The 20,752-nt window shown below is 45.0% G+C and overlaps 1 protein-coding gene across 8 annotated transcripts in view; it reads left to right on the forward strand.

The window, feature by feature from the left end:
- The window catches only part of LOC105474924 (protein kinase AMP-activated non-catalytic subunit gamma 2), a 321,097-nt gene that overhangs the window by 262,139 nt on the left and 38,206 nt on the right, over positions 1-20,752 (forward strand). For 6 of the 8 annotated variants that reach the window (XM_011729846.2, XM_071094222.1, XM_011729849.2 and 3 more), the window contains one exon: positions 16,969-17,075. In XM_011729846.2, the coding sequence (XP_011728148.1) occupies positions 16,969-17,075 (107 nt within the window). The remainder of the gene's footprint in view (positions 1-16,968; positions 17,076-20,752) is intronic. The other 2 variants (XM_011729847.2, XM_011729851.2) reach the window with 1 other exon arrangement.

Below are 20,752 nucleotides of genomic sequence, written 5' to 3' on the forward strand. Positions count from 1 at the left end.
ACCAGACCATGGCAGCAGCCCCTGCGCCTGCTGATGGGACAGAACAGGTGGAAGCAGGGGGGTCCCCAGGTTGCTTCACACTGAGCAGCGGTGGCAGTGTCCTGCCTAGGGAGGGCTCTGTGCTTGGGGTCTCTGGCTTTGTCCCCTACCTGTGTAGGTCAGTGGGGGAGAGGCACACTCCAGGTCTCTGCAGTGTGATTTTAGAGTTGACAAGCCTTATACCTAAAAGCTCTCTTCCGTTTCACAAATACAGATAAGGATTAAAGTAGGAACACCCTGCAAGAAGGGACTCTGCTAGCTGACGCTCACTCTGCAGCGCACGCAGCGGCTCCCAAACCTGAGGGCAGGTTCAGCAGAGGATGGGCATCCTGGGGAGAGGCGTGCTGAGTGTGTTACTCCTCTCTCCTCTTTCTCTTTGCACATAAGTCCAAAGTCAAAAGCACTGCATTTAATTCATCTCCTTTAGTGATGCTGGTGTCGCTGTCCTCCCACAAAAGGGAGCACAGAAAGTGCTGAAGGGAGTAAAACATTGGTGCTGACAGAGACTCACTCTGTCATCCAGGCTGGAGTGCGGTGGCATGACCTCGGCTCACTGCGTCCTTCGCCTCCCAGGTTCAAGACATTCTCAAGACTCAGCCTCTCAAGTAACTGGGATCACAGGTGTGCACCCACACGCCCAGCTAATTTTTGTATTTGAGCTGAGGTTTCGTGTTGGCCAGTCTGGTCTCAAACTCCTGACTTCAAGTGATCTGCCCACCTCGTCCTCCCAAAGTGCTGGGATTATAGGTATGGGCCACCGTGCCTGGCCCAAGATTGATTTTTGCCATCTTAATGTCATCTGAGATGATGAGTGTGAGATCTAGACCACCCCACGTAAGTGCGCCAGTGTCTCTTCTAAGAAAGCTGTTGTGTTGCCAGCCTTCCCTGCAGTTCCCACCGCTTGTCCTCGTGGGATGGGGTGGGCTTCACTCTGCGGGATCCATGCCTCACTCATGGATCAGATCGTTCCTTTTTCTGTCTGTACTCAGTAACCTGGCCTCCATCTCTGTACCATTTAATTGATATTGCAGTTTCCTTATCACCTACTGATTTATTTAGCTTGAATCACCAAGTCCCTAGAAGACTGATGGTTACAAAATTAAGCATGAAGCTGAGGAATAGATCCTGGAACAGGGCGGCCTCTGACAAGCACTGCACTGCCCTGGATCTGAGCACCTTTGAAACTGCAGCAAGCATTGCTTAGTAATGAAGGTGGTTCTGTGGACAAAATCTTTGCATCATGGTATAGAATACAAAGAGGAAGATGCTGGCCGGGCGCGGTGGCTCACGCCTGTAATCCCAGCACTTTGGGAGGCCGAGGCGGGCGGATCACAAGGTCAGGAGATCGAGACCACGGTGAAACCCCGTCTCTACTAAAAATACAAAAAATTAGCCGGGCGCGGTTGTGGGCGCCTGTAGTCCCAGCTACTCGGGAGGCTGAGGCAGGAGAATGGCGTGAACCCGGGAGGCGGAGCTTGCAGTGAGCCGAGATTGCGCCACTGCACTCCAGCCTGGGCTGGGTGACAGAGCGAGACTCCGTCTCAAAAAAAAAAAAAAAAAAAAAAAAAAAAAAAAAAAAAAGAGGAAGATGCTGAGGGGTGTAACCATTGATCAGCACTCCCCTGCCCTCAGTGTGTGGGTTCCCGATGAGGAACTCCTCCTTGGCATTCTGACCCCAGTGTGCTCTGCTCCCACCCTGCAGGCATCTCTTCTCTGTTCCTCTTTTGACTTAAAAGCAGAGAATATTAAAAAATGACTTATTTAGGTCCCTGTGGCCATTTTCACAACTTTGAATTGAAAATATTGGCTGGGCGTGGTGGCTCACGCCTGTAATCCCAGCATTTTGGGAGGCCAAGGTGGGCGGATCACCTGAGGTCAGAGGTTCAAGACCAGCCTGGCCAACATGGTGAAACCCCATCTCTACCAAAAAAATACAAAAATTAGCCAGGCGTGGTGGTGGGTACCTAAAATCCCAGCTACTCTGGAGGCTGAGGCAGGAGAATCATTTGAACCTGGGAGATGGAGGTTGCAGTGAGCCAAGATCAAGCCACTGCACTGCAGCCTGGGCAACAGAGCAAGACTCCATCTCAAAAAAAAAAAAAAAAAAAGAAAAGAAAAAATATTTGTAATGTGCTAACTAAGGTTTTGTTTTTTGTTTTTGAGATGGAGTCTTTCTCTGTCACCCAGGCTGGAGTGCAGTGGTGCGATATCGGCTCACTGCAAGCTCCACCTCCTGGGTTCAAGCGATTCTCCTGCCTCAGCCTCCCGAGTAGCTGGGACTACAGGTGCGCGCCACCAGTCCCAGCTAATTTTTGTATTTTCAGTTGAGACGGGGTTTCACCATGTTGGTCAGGATGGTCTTGATCTCTTGACCTCGTGATGCGCTTGCCTTGGTCTCCCAAAGTGCTGGGATTACAGGCATAAGCCACCACGCCCAGCCCACACTAAGATGTCTGTCTGTTTGTTTATTTGTTTGTTTGGAGACAGGGTCTCACTCTGTCGCCCAGGCTGGAGTGCAGCGGTGCAATCTCAGCTCACTGCAAGCTCCACCTCCCAGGTTCACGCCATTCTCCCGTCTCAGCCTCCTGAGTAGCTGGGACTACAGGTGTCCGCCACCACGCCCGGCTGATTTTGTTTTTGTATTTTTAGTAGAGACAGGGTTTCATCGTGTTAGCCAGGATGGTCTCGATCTCCTGACCTCGTGATCCGCCCGCTTCAGCTTCCCAAAGTGCTGGGATTACAGACGTGACCCACACTAAGGTTTTTATAGTCTGGAGATTGAGCAGCAGTCCCCGTGTATGTTGACATTTTAAAAAGTGGAGCAGGAGATAAAGGTGGCGCTGGCAGCCTCCGGGGTAGAGCGAGCTACACAGGTGATAGGACTAGGTCAGCAAGTTCGGGCTGCTCATGACAGGAGAGGTGTGTCTGCAGTCAGTCACCCAGATTGTGTGGCGAGGGAGCCCCGAATGGTGGGCACGGAACCACTAAGCATGGACTGTTTTCTTAGGTCTTTTTTTCTTCTCACATTAGAAGCTTCCCTTTCTAGTTGAGGCCAACCCCTTCTGAAATTGGAGTAACCATTCCCAGGAGTGATGGGATGAGCCTCCTTTTGGACTAAACAAGAGTTACAGGACTGGACCAAAAGAAATGTGGAACTTGAGGGTGGGAGGTGAGTCCTTAAGCTCTGCTTCTCAGGGCGTCCAGTTCCCTCACTGTGTGGGTGTTTCCGGTATCAGTGGGGAGAGAACCTGGGACGGGCAGATTGATGGTAACTGTCTGGTTAGTAGTGGATTCTTTTGGCAGTTGTTATCTTTATAAATAGGACACCTTGAAATCCATTTTGAGTCATTGTCTCATCTACTGTCCTGCGCTTAGTTTGATTAACGTGTATAAGTAAAATGAATTTCATACTGGTATCTGTCTGTTAAATTATCCTTTAGTATTTTTGCCTGACTGATAAACGATTAGTGATAGTCTGTCTTGTCCATTTTCATAGAATTAAGGCCAAGAAGACTGAAGAATTACATCGTCTTACAACACATTTTTTTTTTTTACAAATTCTTTCAAAATTAAAATTCTATGTAAATGGGTTTCAGAAGAAGTAATTGGTGACTGTAGTGCTTATCTCTGAAACATACTTGTCCAGTTGTTTGCTGTATTTGCAGGTGTTTTTAAAATGTGTATGGTTGAATGAACATTTGAAGGTCTTCTACAATCTTACTCAACTGCATTTTTTTTGTCTAATAGAGTTAGAAAATAGCTTCAATATAAAATATACTTGCGAACATTTTAAAGCTTTATTTAGATCAATGCTGTTTCACTTAAAAACAAATATTGCAGTGGTGTGTGACTATAGTCCCAGCTATGTGGGAGGCTGAGGTGGGAGAATCCCGTGAGCCGAGGAGTTTGAGGCCAGCCGGGGCAACATAGTGTGCGACCCATCTTGAAAAGAAAAAAAAAAAAAGAAAGAAAAAAATCACGAGGCACTTCCATAGGTGCGTTATTTCTCTTAAAAAAAAAAAAAAAAAAAAAAAAAGTCCTTTAATCTTATAAAGGTATATAAAGTTTTTTTTTGTTTTGTGTTTTTACTGGTTATTAAATCTAGATTCACCAGTGTTCTTTTAAACCCGTGTGCTTCATTGGCTGACGTTTCCTCTCTGAGGACAGGAACGTAATATAGTTGTCTCAGATCCATACTTGCCTCTCTCGAATTTGATCTGTGCGTCTTTCAGTGACTTACAAGGTACCAGGTGTTACTCATGCCTAATATCTACAAGGAACCCTCCAGGGGCCTGGGATTATAGAGAAGAGCAAGGGACATCCACTGCCCCCAGGAGCGCATGTCTAAGGGAAGAACAGACCTGTAACTTCAGTAGAAGGTGTGTGTGACTCACAAAGCATTAAGGCATGTCAAAACTGGAGCAGTTAATTCCAACCTGAGGGGCTCAAACGGAAGGTTTTATGGGAGGAAGTAGCCTTTGAACTGAACTTTGAAGGCCTATTAGTTTCCCAGGCTGCCACAACTTGGTGGCTTAGACAACAGAAGTTTATTTCCTTCTAGTCTGGAGGCCAGAATTCTGTAAGTATCAGCAGGGGTGGTTCCTTCCAGAGGTTGAGGGAGAATTCACCCCACGCTGCCCTCAGCTCCTGCTGTTGCCAGCAGTCCTTGGCATCCTTGGCTCACCGCTGCGTCGCCCCAGCCTCCACCTGTCTTCACGTGGCCCTCCCCTTTGTGCCTCTCTGCATCTTCTCTCTCTCTTATAAGGACACTTGTCACTGGATTTAGGGCCCACCCTAATCCAGGATAACCTCATCTCCAGATCCTCACCTTAGTTACACCTGCAGAGACCCTTATTGCACATAAGGTCTCATTCTGACATTTCCAGTGGACCTGTCTTTCTGTGGGGGCCACTGTTCAGCCCTCTGCAGAAAGGCAAGCAGGATGGCAGGAGACCATGGGAGAACAGGGAAGGCACTGTTGAGGAAGAAAGAATAGTGTGTGCAGAGGCACAGAACAGAAGCATGGGGAACGCATTCTCAAAATTGGATTTCCCACAGTTCAAACCCTTCCTTTGAAAAGGATGTGTTGAAATGATCCTAGAGTATGAGATTCCTAGGGGATGTGATAGGAGATGAGGCTAGAAAGGTAGGTTAGAGTTCGATTTCTAGAACCTTGAATGATACAGGGTATATTGTGTAGGTAGGAAGGACATGTCAGAAGTTCCCCAGCAGCCAGGCACGGTGACTCATGCTTATAACCACAGTGCTTTGGAAGGCTGAGGCTTGAGGCCAAAAGTGCAAGACCAGCCTGGATGACATAGTGAGACCCCATCACTACAAAAAAAATACAGAATAAAAACGTTAGCCAGATGTAATGGCACGCATCTGTAGTCTCAGCTACTGGGATTGGTTGAGCCCAAGAGTTCAAGGCTGCAGTGAGCCATGATCGCACCACTGCACTCCATCCTGGGTGGCAGAGTGAGACTCTGTCTCAAAAAAACCACGGTACTGAGCAAGTGTATTATGTAATCAGATTTGTTTTTAATAGGAGAAATACTTCCAATGTTTCAATTTAGTGTTTATAATTGCTTGCATTTAAACTTAGATGTTGCATTTGTAAAAGTTTGTTATTAACCTTTATGAATTAAACACTTTAATATAAACTTGCTACTTATTGATATTATTCTTTAGCAACGCCCTTGCATAATAATGTTGGGTTGGCATCTATTTAAAGAGTAGTAAGATTTAAAGTCAGTCCGCAAACAGGTTTCTTCCTTTTGTAGAGCAGTAACTCAAGTCCCAGTGTGATACTCTGTAATTATGCTTCTATCCTATAACACTGAAAATATCAAAAGCAAGAAGGGAGCATTGTGTTAATATCTTAACCCCAGTTAGCTTTTGAATATGGAGTTGGAACTTCTTGCCCTCTCAGGAATTTTGATAATATATTTTATTATATTTATTTATTTTTTGAGACAGTCTTGCTCTGTTGCACAGACTAGAGTGCAGTGGTAGTATCTCGGCTCACTGCAGCCCCCGCCTCCCGGGTTCCAGCCATTCTCCTGCCTCAGCCTCCCAGGTAGCTGGGATTACAGGCACACGTCACCATGCCTGGCTAACTTTTGTATTTTTAATAGAGGTGGGGATTCACCATGTTGGCCAGGCTGGTCTTGAATTCCTGACCTCAGGTGATCCACCCAGCTCAGCCTCCCAAAATGCTGGGATTACAGGCGTGAGCCACAGCACCCGGCCAAGGAATTTTGATAATATATTTTAAACAGCCTGTTGTTGAATAATTTGGGTGGGTTTTGTTGTTGTTGTTGTGTAACTCCAAATTACACTCATTTTCACTCTGTTTCAATATATTTCTTCCTCCAAGTACAATGTGAGACTTCACCATAATGTAACTAACACAGATGGTGCCACCTATAATCGTAAAGTTTATACTATAAGTAGAAAAGCGACATTAAAAAGGAACATTTTATATTTTACTTTCTTTTCCTAACTTACAAAGCTTATACTTTTGTTGTGATTGATGTTGTTTTATTACATTAGTAATAATCTGTCCTTATTCCCACTAAACAAAAATTTTATTATAATTTGTAGGTGGCTTACGCCTGTAATCCCAGCAGTTTGGGAAGCCAAGGCAGGTGGATCACTTGAGCCTGGGAGTTTGAGACCAGCTTGGGCAACATAGTGAGACTTCATCTCTATTTAAAATTAATTATTATTTTTCTTTTTCTGAGGCAGAGTACTGTTCTGTCCCCCAGGCTGGAGTGTAGTGGCACGATCTCAGCTTACTGCAACCTCCACATCCTGGGTTTGAAGCAATTCTTTTTTTTTTTTTTTTTTTTTTTGAGACAGAGTCTCGCTTTGTCGCCAGGCTGGAGTGCAGTGGCATGATCTCAGCTCACTGTAACCTCACAACCTCCGCCTCCAGGGTTCAAGCGATTCTCCTGCCTCAGCTTCCCGAGTAGCTGGGATTACAGGTGTGTGCTACCATGCCCGGCTAATTTTTGTATTTTTAGTAGAGAGAGGGTTTCACCATGTTGGCCAGGATGGTTTCAATCTCATGACCTTGTGATCCACCCACCTTGGCCTCCCAAAGTGCTGGGATTACAGGCGTGAGCCACTGCGCCTGGCCTGAAGCAATTCTTGTGCCTCAGCCTGCCAAGTAGCTGGGATTACAGGCGTGCGCCACTATGCCCAGCTAATTTTTGTATTTTTAGTAGAGACAGGGTTTCGCCATGTTGCCCAAGATGGTCTCAAACTCCTGGCTTCTCAAGCAGGCCACCCACCTTGGCCTCCCAAAGTGCTGGGATTACAGGCGTGAGCCACTGTACCCAGTCATAAAATTTAATTTTAAAACATCTTTTTAAAGAAATTTTATTATAAATTTTATTTTTATTTGTTTTTTAAATTAGTTTTAACTAGTTTTAGACATTCAAAGAGGATTTATTACAATTTAAATATTTAACATTTTACAGCTGGGTGTGGTGGCTCACACCTGTAATCCCAGCACTTTGGGAGGCTGAGGCAGGCAGATCACTTGAGGTCAGGAGTTTGAGACCAGCCTGGCCAACATGGTGAAAGCCTGTCTCTACTAAAAATACAAAGATTAGCCAGGCTTGGTTTCCCACGCCTATAATCCCAGCTACTCGGGAGGCTAAGGAACAAGAATTGCTTGAACCCGGGAGATAGAGGTTGCAATGAGCTGAGATTGTGCCACTGCACTCCAGCCTGGGTGACAGAGCGAGACCCTGTCTCCAAAATAAATAAATTAATGAATGAATTTTACTTTAGTCAAGTGCTTTATATTTTTAAAAAATGTTGTAGATCCTTCCCCAAACCTGGAACCCAGTTACAGAGGTTCTAATCTTGAGAAAAGCATGAGACCTCTTCCAGCCAATGGGCATCCTCCAAAGTACCTGATCAGAACTTCAGAGCTTCCAAGGCCATCACAACAAGGAGAGTCTGAGAAACCGTGGCAGCCAGGAGGAGCCCAAGGAGATGCTCCCAACCATCATGTGGAATCCTGGACAGGATCCTGGGACAGACACAGGACATTAAGGAAAAATTAAGGAAATCTGAATAATGTGGAGACTTCTGTTAATACATTGTTGGTTTTATTTTGTGTCTGTGTGTGTGACAGAGTCTTGCTCTGTCACCCAGGCTGGAGGGCAGTGGCACAGTCACAGCTCACTGCAGCCTTAGCCTCCTGGCTCAAGAGACCCTCCCACTTCAGCCTCCTGAGTAGGCTGGGGCCATAGGTGTGCACCACCACACCTGGCTAATTTTTTTTATGTTTTGTAGAAATGGGGTCTCACTGTGTTGCCCAGGCTGGTCTCAAACTCCTAGCCTCAAGGACTCCTCCTGCCTCGGCCTCCCAAAGTGTTGGAATTACAGGTGGGAGCCACTGTGCCTGGACACATTCATTATTATTTTCTTGGTTGGTTAACTGTAACTGCTGTACCATGCTAATGCAAGATATTGATGATGGGGGAACACACTTCCAGCTGCTCTGGAGGCTGTGTGCATGCAGGACAGGCACAAGAGCCCAGCTCTCCACACCTCCTTGGATGACGGAGGAAGCCCAAGCAGGAAGCCCCAAGCCGCACTCCCACAGCTCCCCAGCCAACTAGGGGGCTGCCTGTGTGTGAAGGCAGTGCTGGAGGACCTGCTAGAAAGTCCAAGCCACAGCAGGCTTGGAAACTGTCTTAACTAGGAGATGGCTCCACAAGCCACCCACAGGTCTGTCAGCCACAGGTGGGTGCCTAACTGGCTGGGGCACAGCCTCTGACCACTCCTAACCTAGGATTGGATTATAACTCAGAGTTTGAAATAAATATCCATGAATCTACACTGACATGAATAAATGATCAGATAAATGAATAAATAACTCTCCTGTACATAATTATTTTAAACAAGGAGGTAGCGCGTAACTCCTGGCCATTAAGTGAGGGGTCCTAGTGACCTTAAAAAGGTTACTGTACATAAAGGAGAGAAAGAGTACCTCTACTTGGAGAAACCTGACAAATATGACTTCACTCAGGTGATTAAGGTGATGAGTAATGTTGATTTTAGATACCCTAGATAGGATGGGATGAGAAGGCATGTGTACCCTCAATATGATGATGAGGATGGAGTGTGTCCCTCCCTGTGATGATGAGGAAGGAGCGTGTGCCTCCGCGTGTGATGAGGTCGGACGTGTCCCTCCGCGTGTGATGCGGCCGGAGCGTGTCCCTTCCTGCGTGATGAGGTGGGAGCGTGTCCCTCCGTGCGTGAGGAGGTCGGAGCGTGTCCCTCCTTGCGTGATGAGCTCGGAGCGTGCCCCTTCCTGCGTGGTGAGGACGGAGCGTGTGTCGAGAATGGAGCGTGTCCCTCCGTGTGTGAAGAGGATGGAGCGTGTTCCTCTACGTGATGATGAGAACGAAACTGCGTAACCCAAAGATTGGGGAAAACCCTGTGTTAGTTCTCACACTGCTTTAAATGGACTACCTGAGACTGGGTGGATAATTTGTGAAGGAAAGAGGTTTAATTGACTCCCAGTTCTGCATGGCTAGAGGGGCCTCAGGAAACTTGCAATCATGGCGGAACGGGAAGAGGCATGTCTTTCGCGGAGCAGGCAACAGAGAGCAAGGGCAGAGAAAACGGCCTTATAAAGCCCTCAGATCTGAAAACTCAGGCACTATCACAAGAACAGCATGGAGGAAACTGCCCTCGTGATCCAATCACCTCCCATTAGGTCCTGCCCTTGGCACGTGGGGATTATGGGAACTACAATTCAAAATGAGATTTGGTTGGGGACACAAAGCCAAACCGTATCAGTAATGTAAGATGATAAACTTGGAGGAGCCTGATATGGAGTATATAGGAACTGTTCCAGCTTTGCAACTTTTTTGTAAATCTGGAACATATATTTATTCAAAATACAATGTGAATTGAAATAATTGAGAAATCAATACATTAAAATGATATACTAAAAATATAATCTAACACTAAACTTAAATTTTCAAAAATTCTGTAAGTTTGAACATTCCTGCCCTATTTTATTTTCCATTTTTATTTCACATATTCATATAGTAATAACATGTATAATATGTCTATAATATGTGTACCTCTTTTATGAAAATTCTTGATTTAATTAATGAACAAAATATCTTCAGAGGTTTCCTTTCTGGGAGATGGTTTGTTACATTTTACTATACTTAGCGTCCCTCTTGATTTCTTGCTTTTGAATTTTAGGATGATAGATTTGGCAGGCAATTTGTAACTTAAATACTGGTTGAATGTATGCTTGACTGCCGTGATCTTTGGTTTTTGTATTGCACGAATCCCGCACTCAGTAGGCATGAGGAGACTGCGCATGCGGCTGCGTGAGGCGCGTCATCCTTAGCGGCGATGGCGGACCCAGACCAGAGCTGTCTGCGCCGCCCTGATGAGAGCTTGCTGTTTCAGGCCTTTCTTTAGCAGGGCCCTCACTGTCTAGTCTATCAGTGTTTTGAGAAATATGGGAATCATCCTTCCATCCGTTCCCTCCCTGACAGCCGCTGCTATTCATTCACGAACGCCGAGCTTGTCCTTGGTAGTGCTGGTGGCAGTGTGATGACAGTCAGTGTCCCCTCCATTGGTTTGCAGTGTCTGTGAGGACAAGGGTTGTGGTTATTGTCTTCCCTGTGGCATCCCCGCCTCTCGCACAGTGGATGCCGCGGGTGCCTCACCAGAATCCTCCTGTCACACCCAAGTTCTCATATTTCAACATCTGTGCCCCAGGACATTCTTTGGCAACTGGGCTTGTGGGTAGAAATGCCAGGGGTCATGTCCCAGGAATTACCTGGAACCCAGGCAGGGCAGGAGGGGTCCTCCCCTGAGACAGCTCTGAGGTCTGTACAGCCTCAGAGCATCCTCCCTCGTAGCTTCACTCCAGGGTCATGAAGGTGTAGCCTGTTTACTGGGCACCCTTTCTTTTGAGTTTTTCTCCCCTAACTTTCCCTGGTCTTGGGATCAGCTTTGGGAGGAATGTAAACTAAGACAATATGCAATAAATATTTATAGACTGAATTAATTTATGGATTACTTGAGTAAGATACTGATCATTCAAATAAATTATCACCCAGGAAGGAAAAAAATATTAGAAATACACAGTCACTGTTAACGAGATAGAAGGCGATAACTGATGAGACAGAAGCACGATGCCATTAGCGTTCAGGGGAAGAAGTCATTTTAGATTTCCTTACTCTTTCCAGGTCAGGGCTGGTGACCCACCTGTGTGATCTCAGGTGATCCAGTGCTCACCCTGGGCTGATGCATAAGCTTTGAGGGTGGAGAACCGGTCATTGTGTCCCCCTGTGAGTAACCCCAGGACAGGACCCAGGACACAGGTCCTCCCCAGGTGCACTCAGATGAGTACACCACTGAGTCAGGAAAGTGAGCTTAATAAGGAGCTACTGGAGGCTGGGACAGAGCTTCAAATCCCGCTTGGGTCACTTCTTCACCGTCTGATTTGGGCCTTGTGACACAGCTTGTCCTAGCCTCAGTTTCCTCAGAGGTAAAATAAAAAACATGAAGCCGTATTCCTTTAGGTTGTTACATCAGTTAAGTGAGGTGATTTATTGCGGTACCTGGTCCATAATGAGCACTCAGATGTTCACTTCTTTTGTGAGAAAAGATGTCAGTTGAGGCTGGGTTGAAATTGAACAAGGAAAAGTCAAGGAGGAGGATGTTTAAGGTAACATGAGTGAACAAGGGAGAGGTCAAAGGCTACAGGAGACTGAGAGGGAGCCCGTTTACCTAGACATGAAACCAGGAGGTGGGAAATAAGGCTGCGGAGAAGCCAGACGTGGAGATTCATAAACAAAACACGGAGGCATCTGGACTTTATTCCACATCAGGAGGGAGGCATTTGAGAGGGAAATATGCAGGAGGCAGTTGCAGTGACAAAACTCTGCATTATAAATTGTGATATCCCAAAGAGAGGTCCGAATGAAAATAGACTTGGGAGTGGTCCACATCATTTGTCATGAAATTGGCAAACCAGCTGCATGGATGTCCACAGTAGGAAATACACAGAATTGTAGGGCTCCTTTCCACAGCCAAGGAGCTTGGGTAGTATCACTTGTTTAGCACTTGTTTTGCTAATTAGCTCATACACTACAATTTCTTCTTCTCAGATATTTCCCAAGTAGTTCAGATCTTCCTAAAATGCACAGATCGGTGTGGGCTGAATGGAGCTGTCAAGGATGTCTCTTGCAGATGGTATAATTTGAACTGACCCGTGAAGATAGGGAAGGATTTCGGCAGAACAGGGAAAGCGGTCGTGGCAGGCCGAGGGAAGGAGGGGGATCAGCTTGGCTAAGAACACAGCTTTGGAATCCAGAGGCTTCAAGTTCAAATTCAGGTTCCATGACTCACCAGTCATATCCTTGGGCCAAGGTCTAATGAAGGAGTTCACTGGGCCACAAAGAGATGGAGAAAGTATTTCAGACAGAGGATGCAGTAGTGTCAGGCCTTATGGAAGAGACAGCAGAGCACTGATGGAGGACTAGAAAAAAAAATAGGGGTTGGAGAAAATACAAAGTGGTAGTGTTTAGTACAAGAGGCAGGGAGGTTGGGGGGGCCAGGCCTCCCAGGTCTTATAGGTCAGGGGTCCCCAGTCCTGGGGCCATGAACCAGTACTCTTCCCTGGCCTGTTAGGAAATGGGCTGCACAGCCGGAGGCGAGGCGTGGGTGAGCCAGCATTATGGCCTGAGCTGTGCATCCTCTCAGATCAGGGACAGCTTTAGTGTCTCATAGGAGCCTAAACCCGGTTGCGAACTGTTCCCATGAGGGATCTAGGTTGTGTGCTCCTGATGAGAATCTGGTGCCTGATGATCTGAGGTGGAACAGTTTCATCCTGAAACCACCCACTACCAACCCCCGTGGAAAAATTGTCTTCCACAAAACCAGTCCTAAGGACTGCTGTTGTAGGTGACTTAAGGGGTTTTGCCTTTATTCTAAAGCAGCTGGATTAGATTATATTTGCATCTGGCAAAATCTTCCTGGATGCAGTGTCGACAGCTGTGAAGATACGGGGACAGAAGGATTGATGAGGAAGTTAGGATATCTAGGGGGGTGGCCATGGAGGCCGAGAAATGAGTGGATTGGAGGGATCTGGGGTGCAAAATCAAGGGATCGTGATAAATTGGTTAGGGTGACAAGAGGACAATGGCAAGGATGACTCCTACATTTCCATGATCAGTTGGACAGTGTTGCCTTTTCCTTATCAGCGTGCTATCAACCCCACAACACACTGTCATTATTTTTGTTTAAATTGTCTGTTAGGGCCAGGTGCGGTGCCTCAAGCCTGTAATCCCAGCACTTTGGGAGGCCAAGCCATACAGACCACCTGAGGTCAGGAGTTCAAGACCAGCCTGGCCAACACGGTGAAACCCCATATCTACTAAAAATACAAATATTAGCCAGGCGTGGTGGCACGCACCTGTAATCCCAGCTACTCAGGAGGCTGAGGCAGGAGAATCGCTTGAACCTTGGAGGCGGAGGTTGCAGTCAGCCAAGATTGAGCCACTGCACTCCAGCTTAGGTGACAAGAGCTAAACTCCATCTTAAAAAAAATAAAAATAAAAAATAAATTGCCAATTAACTTTTAGAGAGATTTAAATAATTTTTGAAAGCATTTATATATTTGTCCACATCGTTACCATTTTCAGTGCTCTGTGTTCCCTGTGTAGGTCCGTGTTTCCATACAGCATTTATGTAATTAATACCTTTAAAATTTTTTAAAATTTCTGTCTGCTAACAATGAGTTAGTAGATACAAATATAGTAGCCTTTTTTTCTATTTGCATTTGCTTTATTGTACTTTTTTCGTTTTTTTAAATTTTTTGTTGACACATAGTTGTACATATTTATGGGATACAGTTTGATGTTTTAATATATGTATATATTGTGTACTGATAAAATCAGGATAATTAGTGTATCTGTCACCTAAAACATGTATCATTTGTGGCAGGAACATTCAAAATCCTCCCTTCTAGCTATTTTGAAATATACAATACGTTATTGATAACTATAGTCACCACACTGTGCAATAGAACACCAGAATGCATTCCTCCTGTCTGACTGTAACTGACCAACCTCTCTTACCACCACCCTGTTCCCTCCCCAGCCTCTGGTAACCACTCTGTACTTTCTACTCCTGTGAGATCAACTTGTTTAGATTCCACAGATGAATGAGATGGTATTTGCCTTTCCATGCCTGGTTTATTTCATGTAGCACAGTGTCCTCTAGGTTCATCCTGTGGTCACAGATGTCAGGATTTCATTCTTTTTTATGCTTGAATAGTACTCTGTTGTGCGTGGGTACCACATTTCTTTATCCGTTCATCTTTTGGCAACACTTAGGTGGATTCCATGTCTTGACTGTTGTGAATAGTGCTGCACTCAACATGGCAGTGCAGATGTGTCATTAACACTCTGATTTCATTTCCTTTGGGTATGCCCAGTAGTGGGATTGCTGGATCATGGGGTAATTCTATTTTTATTTTTTTGAGGAACCTCTGTACTGTTTTCTATAATAGCTATACTAATTTATATTTCATTCCCACCAATAGTTCAAAAAAAAGTGGGGGGGGCTTCCTTTTCTCCATATCCTCAGCAACACTCATCTTTTGTTTGTTTTGTTTATTATAGCCATTCTAACTGGAGTGAGGTGATATCTCATTGTGGTTTTGATTTGCATTTCTCCAGTGACTAGCGATGGTGGACATTTTTCATATACCCTTTGACCATTTCTATGTCTTCTTTGAGAAATGTGTATTCAGTTCTTTTGCCCATTTTTTAATCAGATTATTTGGTTTTTTGTTGTTGTTGTTGTTGTTTTCCTGCTGTTGAGTTGTTTGAATTCCTAATCTATTTTGGATATTAACTCTTTATTAGATGTATAGTTTGCCAATATCTTCTCTCATTCTGTAGGTTGTCTCTTCACTCTGTTGATTATTTCCTTTGCAGGATAGAAGCTTTTTAGTTTGATATAATCCCATTTATTCATTTTTGCTTTTGTTCCATGTGCTTTTGAAGTTTTATCCATAAAATATTTGCCCAGACCAAAGTCATGAAGCATTTCCCCTGTTTTCTTCTAGTAGTTTCATAGTTTGGGTCATAGATTTTTCAATCTTTAATCTATTTTCCGTTGATTTTTGTATCTGATGAGAGACAGGAGTCCAGCTTCATTTTTCTGCATGTGGATATCTAAGTTTCCCAGCACCATTTATGGAAGAGACCACGCTTTGCCCAGCGTGTATTCTTGGAACCTTTGTCAAAAATCATTTGACTGTAATGTGTGGATTTATTTCTGGGCTTTCTGATTCTCTTTGTCTGTGTGTCTGTTTTTATGCCAGCATCATGCTGTTTTGGTTATTGTAGCTTTGTAGTATATTTCGAAGTCAGGTAGTGTGATATCTTCACCTTTGTTCTTTTTGCTCAAAATTCTTTTGGCTATTTGGGGTCTTTTGTGGTTCTATACAAATATTAGGATTTTTTTTTTCTTGTCCTGAGAAGAATTGGTATTTTGATAGGCATTGTGTTGAATCTGTAGATCATAGTGGGTAGTATGGTCATTTTAACAGTATTCTTCCAATCCATGAACACAAGATATCTTCCCATTTATTTGTGTCTTCTTCAATTCTTCCTTTATTTTTTGACAGTCTCACTTTGTAACCCAAGTTGGAGTACAGTGCCGCAATCTCAGCTCACTACAACCTCTGCCTCCCAGATTCAAGCAATTCTCGTGCCTCAGCCTCCTGAGAAGCTGGGATTACAGGCCCGTGCCACCATGCCCAGCTAATTTTTGTATTTTTAGTAGAAACAGGGTTTCTCCATGTTGGCCAGGCTGGTCTCAAACTCCTGATCTCAGGTGATCTGCCCACCTCAGCCTCCCAAAGTGCTACGATTACAGGCATGTGCCACCACACCTGGCCTGCTTCAGTTCTTTCATTGGTGTTTTATAGTTTTCACTGTAGAGATCTTTCACCTCCTGGGTTAAATTAAATCCTGAGTATTTTGGTTTTTTGTAGCTAGAAAATGCTACTGATTTTTTATGTTGAGTTTATATCTCGTAACTTTACCAAATTCATTAGTTTTGACAGTTTCTTGATGGAGTCATTAGGGTTTTCCATATATAAGATTATGTCATCTGCAAACAGGGACAGTTTAACTTCCTTGTTTCCATATTTGGATGCCTTTTATTTCTTTGCCTTGCCTGACTGCTCTGACAAGGACTTCCAGTACTACGTTGAACAGAGTAGCAAGAGCAGGCATTCTTGTCTTGTTCCTGGTCTTTTTTTTTCCCCCTTTATTTTTATTTTTATTTTATTTTATTATTTTTGTAGAAACTGGGTCTTGCTATGCCACCCAGGCTGGTCTCGAACTCCTGGGCTCAAGCGACCCTTCCACCTCAGCCTCCCAAAGTTCTGGGATTACAGGTGTGAGCCACCGCACCCGGCCTTGTTCCAGATCTTGAAGGGAAAGCTTCCAACTTTTCCCCATTCGATTAGCTTTGTCTTTGTTTTATTAACCCCGTATTTAATTCTGTGACCCTGCTAAACTCATTCTTTTTAAATCTAGGAACTTTTTCTAGATTCTTTGGTTTTTCCTATATAGAAAATCATACAGTGTGCAAGTAAAGACAGTTTTGCTTTTTCCTTTTCAACGTGTATGCCTTTCATTTTTTTCTCCTGCCTTATTGCCCCATCTGGGACCTCCAGTACAGTGTTCATAGAATTAGTGAGAGAGAGCATCCTTGCCTGGCCCTTGAGTCATACTGGGGAAACATTTCGTATTTTACCATGAAGTCTGTTAGTGATAGGTTTATGTATATGCTCTTCATCCGATTGAGGGTGTTCTTTATTGTTACTGATGTTTTTTTTTCTTATAGCAGAAGACTCAGAAAGTGGTGTTTACATGCGATTCATGAGGTCACACAAGTGTTATGACATCGTTCCAACCAGTTCAAAGCTTGTCGTCTTTGATACTACATTACAAGTAAGTGTACTCAGTTTTCATGAATTTTTTGTTTCACTTTTGGATGGCTACTGCTTTATGCAGTCATTTAAAACCAGCAATGCCAGCAAACGTTTATTGAGTCCTTTGCACTATCAGGCACTGTGCAGAGGTTTTATCTGAATTCTTAACATGTGCTATTACTGTCTTCTTCCTGAAGACAGGGAAGCTCAAATTATAGAGTTTAAGAACTTAAGTCAGGAAGCTTTGGCCAGGTGCAGTGGCTCACGCCTGTAATCCCAGCACTTTGGGAGGCCAAGGCTGGCAGATTACCTGAGGGTCGGGAGTTGGAGACCAGCCTGGCTAACGTGATGAAACCCCATCTCTACTAAAAATACAAAATTAACCGGGTGCGGTGGTGCATGCCTGTAGTCCCAGCTACTCAGGACCCTGAGGCAGGAGAATCGCTTGAACCCAGGAGGCAGAGGTTGCAGTGAGCCGAGATTATGCCACTGCACTCCAGCCTGACAACAGAGCGAGACTCCATCTCAAAAAAAAAAAAAACCAAAAAAAAACAAAACAGAAAGAAAGCAAGCTAGGACCTAATCCACAGAGCTAGTACAAGATGGGGTTTTGAACACAGGGCTGTCTAATGTGTGTTAGAACCTAAGCTGTTCATTATTAAACTGTAGAGCCTCACTCAGTATATCCTCATGGTCTTTAAGTTATTTAGTTGAACATATGATACATAAACTTGAAATAATAATGGTGAAAAAGAAGACAATCACTAAAATGGGCAATCTCTTGAGAGAAGAACCTTACCAATCTCTTTTCACAGAACATTTGAATCTTAACATTTTGGTATTAAAATTATGCTTGTTGCAACTTACTTTATATCAATGTAACTTATAATCACATACGAACAGTCCTAAATATTATACTCAATACAGTGATCAAACTACATTCAATGTAATCAAATGTGTGTCTACCCACATATCTGTGCATATACATTTAGTGTATTGTTTCTATATAAATATTTTCCAAGTAGGATTGTCCTCTGTCGAGTTCCTCAGAAGTAAATGCTAAACCAAGAGTTCACGGGCAAGTGGTTTATGAAGGATGCACTCCCAGGAGGAAGCATGAAGGGATCAGAGGAAGAGCAGGGCAGGGGAAGACACCCAGCCAGGGCCCTGCAAGGGTGGCCTCAGCCTGAGCCCTCGGGAGCTCCGGCTGAAAGGTGCCCTGGAGCGTGTCCAACCCCTCCCATAGCCCTGCCTTAGGTGATCCTCCCAGGCTCTTCCTGCTCCACCAGACCCTTTAGACCTCCCCAGGAACCCCCAGGTGTGGCCTGCTTCTGCTCCCACGCCCCACACCTGCCATGCGTCCTCAGAGGGCTCCCCGGGTTCTTGGAGCACCTTACCTGTATTCTGTGCCTGCCACCCAGGACTTACAGGATGACCAAAAATGATGTTGCTTTCATTTAATTTCATTTTCCAATTGTTTCTTGTTAACATATGGAAATACAATTGATTTTTGCAAATTGGCTTTATATCCTTTGTCTTTGCTGAGTTCACTTTGGGCCAGGTGACCTTCAGAGCCACTTTTAAAACCCTAAGATTCTCTGATTATTTGACACAAAGAGGAAAGCATGCAAATACAATCTTATAGTAGGGAAAATGGTAGGCAGTCGTTTTAAGAGATGCCGTCTCGAGAACTGTGACCACGTGTTTCAATAACAAAATAACAAGAAGTTCTGAATTCCCAAGATAAAGGAACTACTGGCTCAGCCTATTTCAGCCTCACCCCCATCCCCCAGGAGGTTTACTTTGTAAAATACCAGATCTTCTGACCACCGGCATTTCTACCAACATAAAAATAAGTGACAGTAGGCCGGGCACAGTGGCTCACACCTGTAATCCCAGCACTTTGGGAGGCCGAGGCGGGCAGAGCACTTGAGGTTAGGAGTTCAAGATCACCCTGGCCAACATGGTGAAACCCCATCTCTACTAAGAATACAAAAATTAAAATTATTAGCTGGGTGTGGTGGCAGGCACCTGTAGTCCCAGCTACTCAGGAGGCTGAGGCAGGAGGATCGCTTCAACCCAGGAGGTGGAGGCTGCAGTGAGCCGAGATCGTGCCACGGCACTCCAGCCTGGATGACAGAGTGAGACTCCAACAAAGCAAGACTCTCAAAAAATGACAGTAACAAGTAACAGCTGGTTTGACTTTTACCCAGCTTTCCACGTATTACTCATTTTGGCTAAACCCTAAAGAAAATCGAATGAGTAATACATGAAAAATGCGATACCTTATGGATATCCAAGATCACCGATCCAGTAAGTATCACTTCCCTAATTAACAGGAGCTGTGAGCATCTTCTCCGGGAAGCCGTTTATCCTGTGAGGCTCTGAGTTTGAGAGGAGCTGAGATGCATTACCATGGAAATAGGGGGAGAAAGTTGTTTGGCATTGGTTAAGTCAGAGTAAAAGATGTATTTGCAAGGGGGTGATTTGAGTATTTTCTAGACACAGGCTGCAGTAATAGTTATTGACACACCCTCGAGAGCTGAGAAAGCAAACAGAAAATAGCCGCGTACCCAAAACAACCTAAGAGATTAAATAAATCCTTGCATAGGCATATAACAGAATACTGCATACTGGAGAAAATGTTTGTCAAGAGTATATTCATTTATTAGGAAAAAAAAAAGTAAGCTGCAGAACAGTACTCAAAATGACCACGTTACTCTGAGGGTACAACATCCTCAGAGCCATAACTGCTCTGGGGACCAAGGCGAGCCACTTGCAGGGAAGTTGAAAGAGTGTGTGCAGACAGGAGTAGAACAGAGCCCACGAGAGGAGAGCAGAACGGGAGGGTGTGCCGCCAGAATGAGGGGGGACGAGCAGTCTCGGGCTTGGCTTTTCTGTTTCCATCTTCAGTCTCTTGAGAGGCCGACTGGACTCCCTGCGGTTGGGTTCCATGAGATTCCCCTGGTTTAATACTGGAATCACCCTGGGGATCCGTGTAGATATGTCCTGGCCATCTCAGTCCTGATAAAGTGGAAATCAGATGTCCAGCTGGGAGGTCTGCCTGCTGGGAGATGTAATCCCCACTGTCCTCAAGAGCCACACTCTGCAGTGCCAGCAGCGGCCAGCCCAGCAGGAGAAGCACCTGTAAACCAAGCCCAGCTTTTTCTCCGTCAGTCAGTGGCTCATAAGGAGCTCCCCCGAGTCTGGGTGTGGATCGAGGTAGGGGAGGCACCAGTGGCAGAGCAGCTGCATCATGTACCCGTGCAGCGTCCGTGTGCTTCACAGGCCTGGGCAAGCCCCGTCTCTGCCTGGCGAGAGAGGGTTGCTGTGCACACTCAGCATTCGGCCTGGAGGGCCTGGTAGTTCCTTGTTTGCGATGGGGAGCTCAGGTTGCATGGTCTCCGCGTCTCATGGCTAGCTTGTTCAGTCTCTGCAAGGGCCTGGCGCAATCAGCCAGAACTGTTTCCCAGCGAAAGTCATCTGTAGGAGAAGATATGGTTGTTTTGGAGTTAATCTTCCCTCAAAACCCTCAATGTCTACTCTGTAAATTTCCTTTTGGAGGCTTCCTACAGCATCCCTGATATCAACCTTGCTGGATCCTAAGGCTACACAGAAGAGCAACCTGGACTTGCCACATGCCTGATCTTGCCCCAGGCCTCTCTGAAAACAGCTTTTAGTGTCACTCAGTACCTG

This window comes from Macaca nemestrina, chromosome 4 (genome assembly GCF_043159975.1).
Source record: "Macaca nemestrina isolate mMacNem1 chromosome 4, mMacNem.hap1, whole genome shotgun sequence".
NCBI lineage: Eukaryota > Metazoa > Chordata > Mammalia > Primates > Cercopithecidae > Macaca > Macaca nemestrina.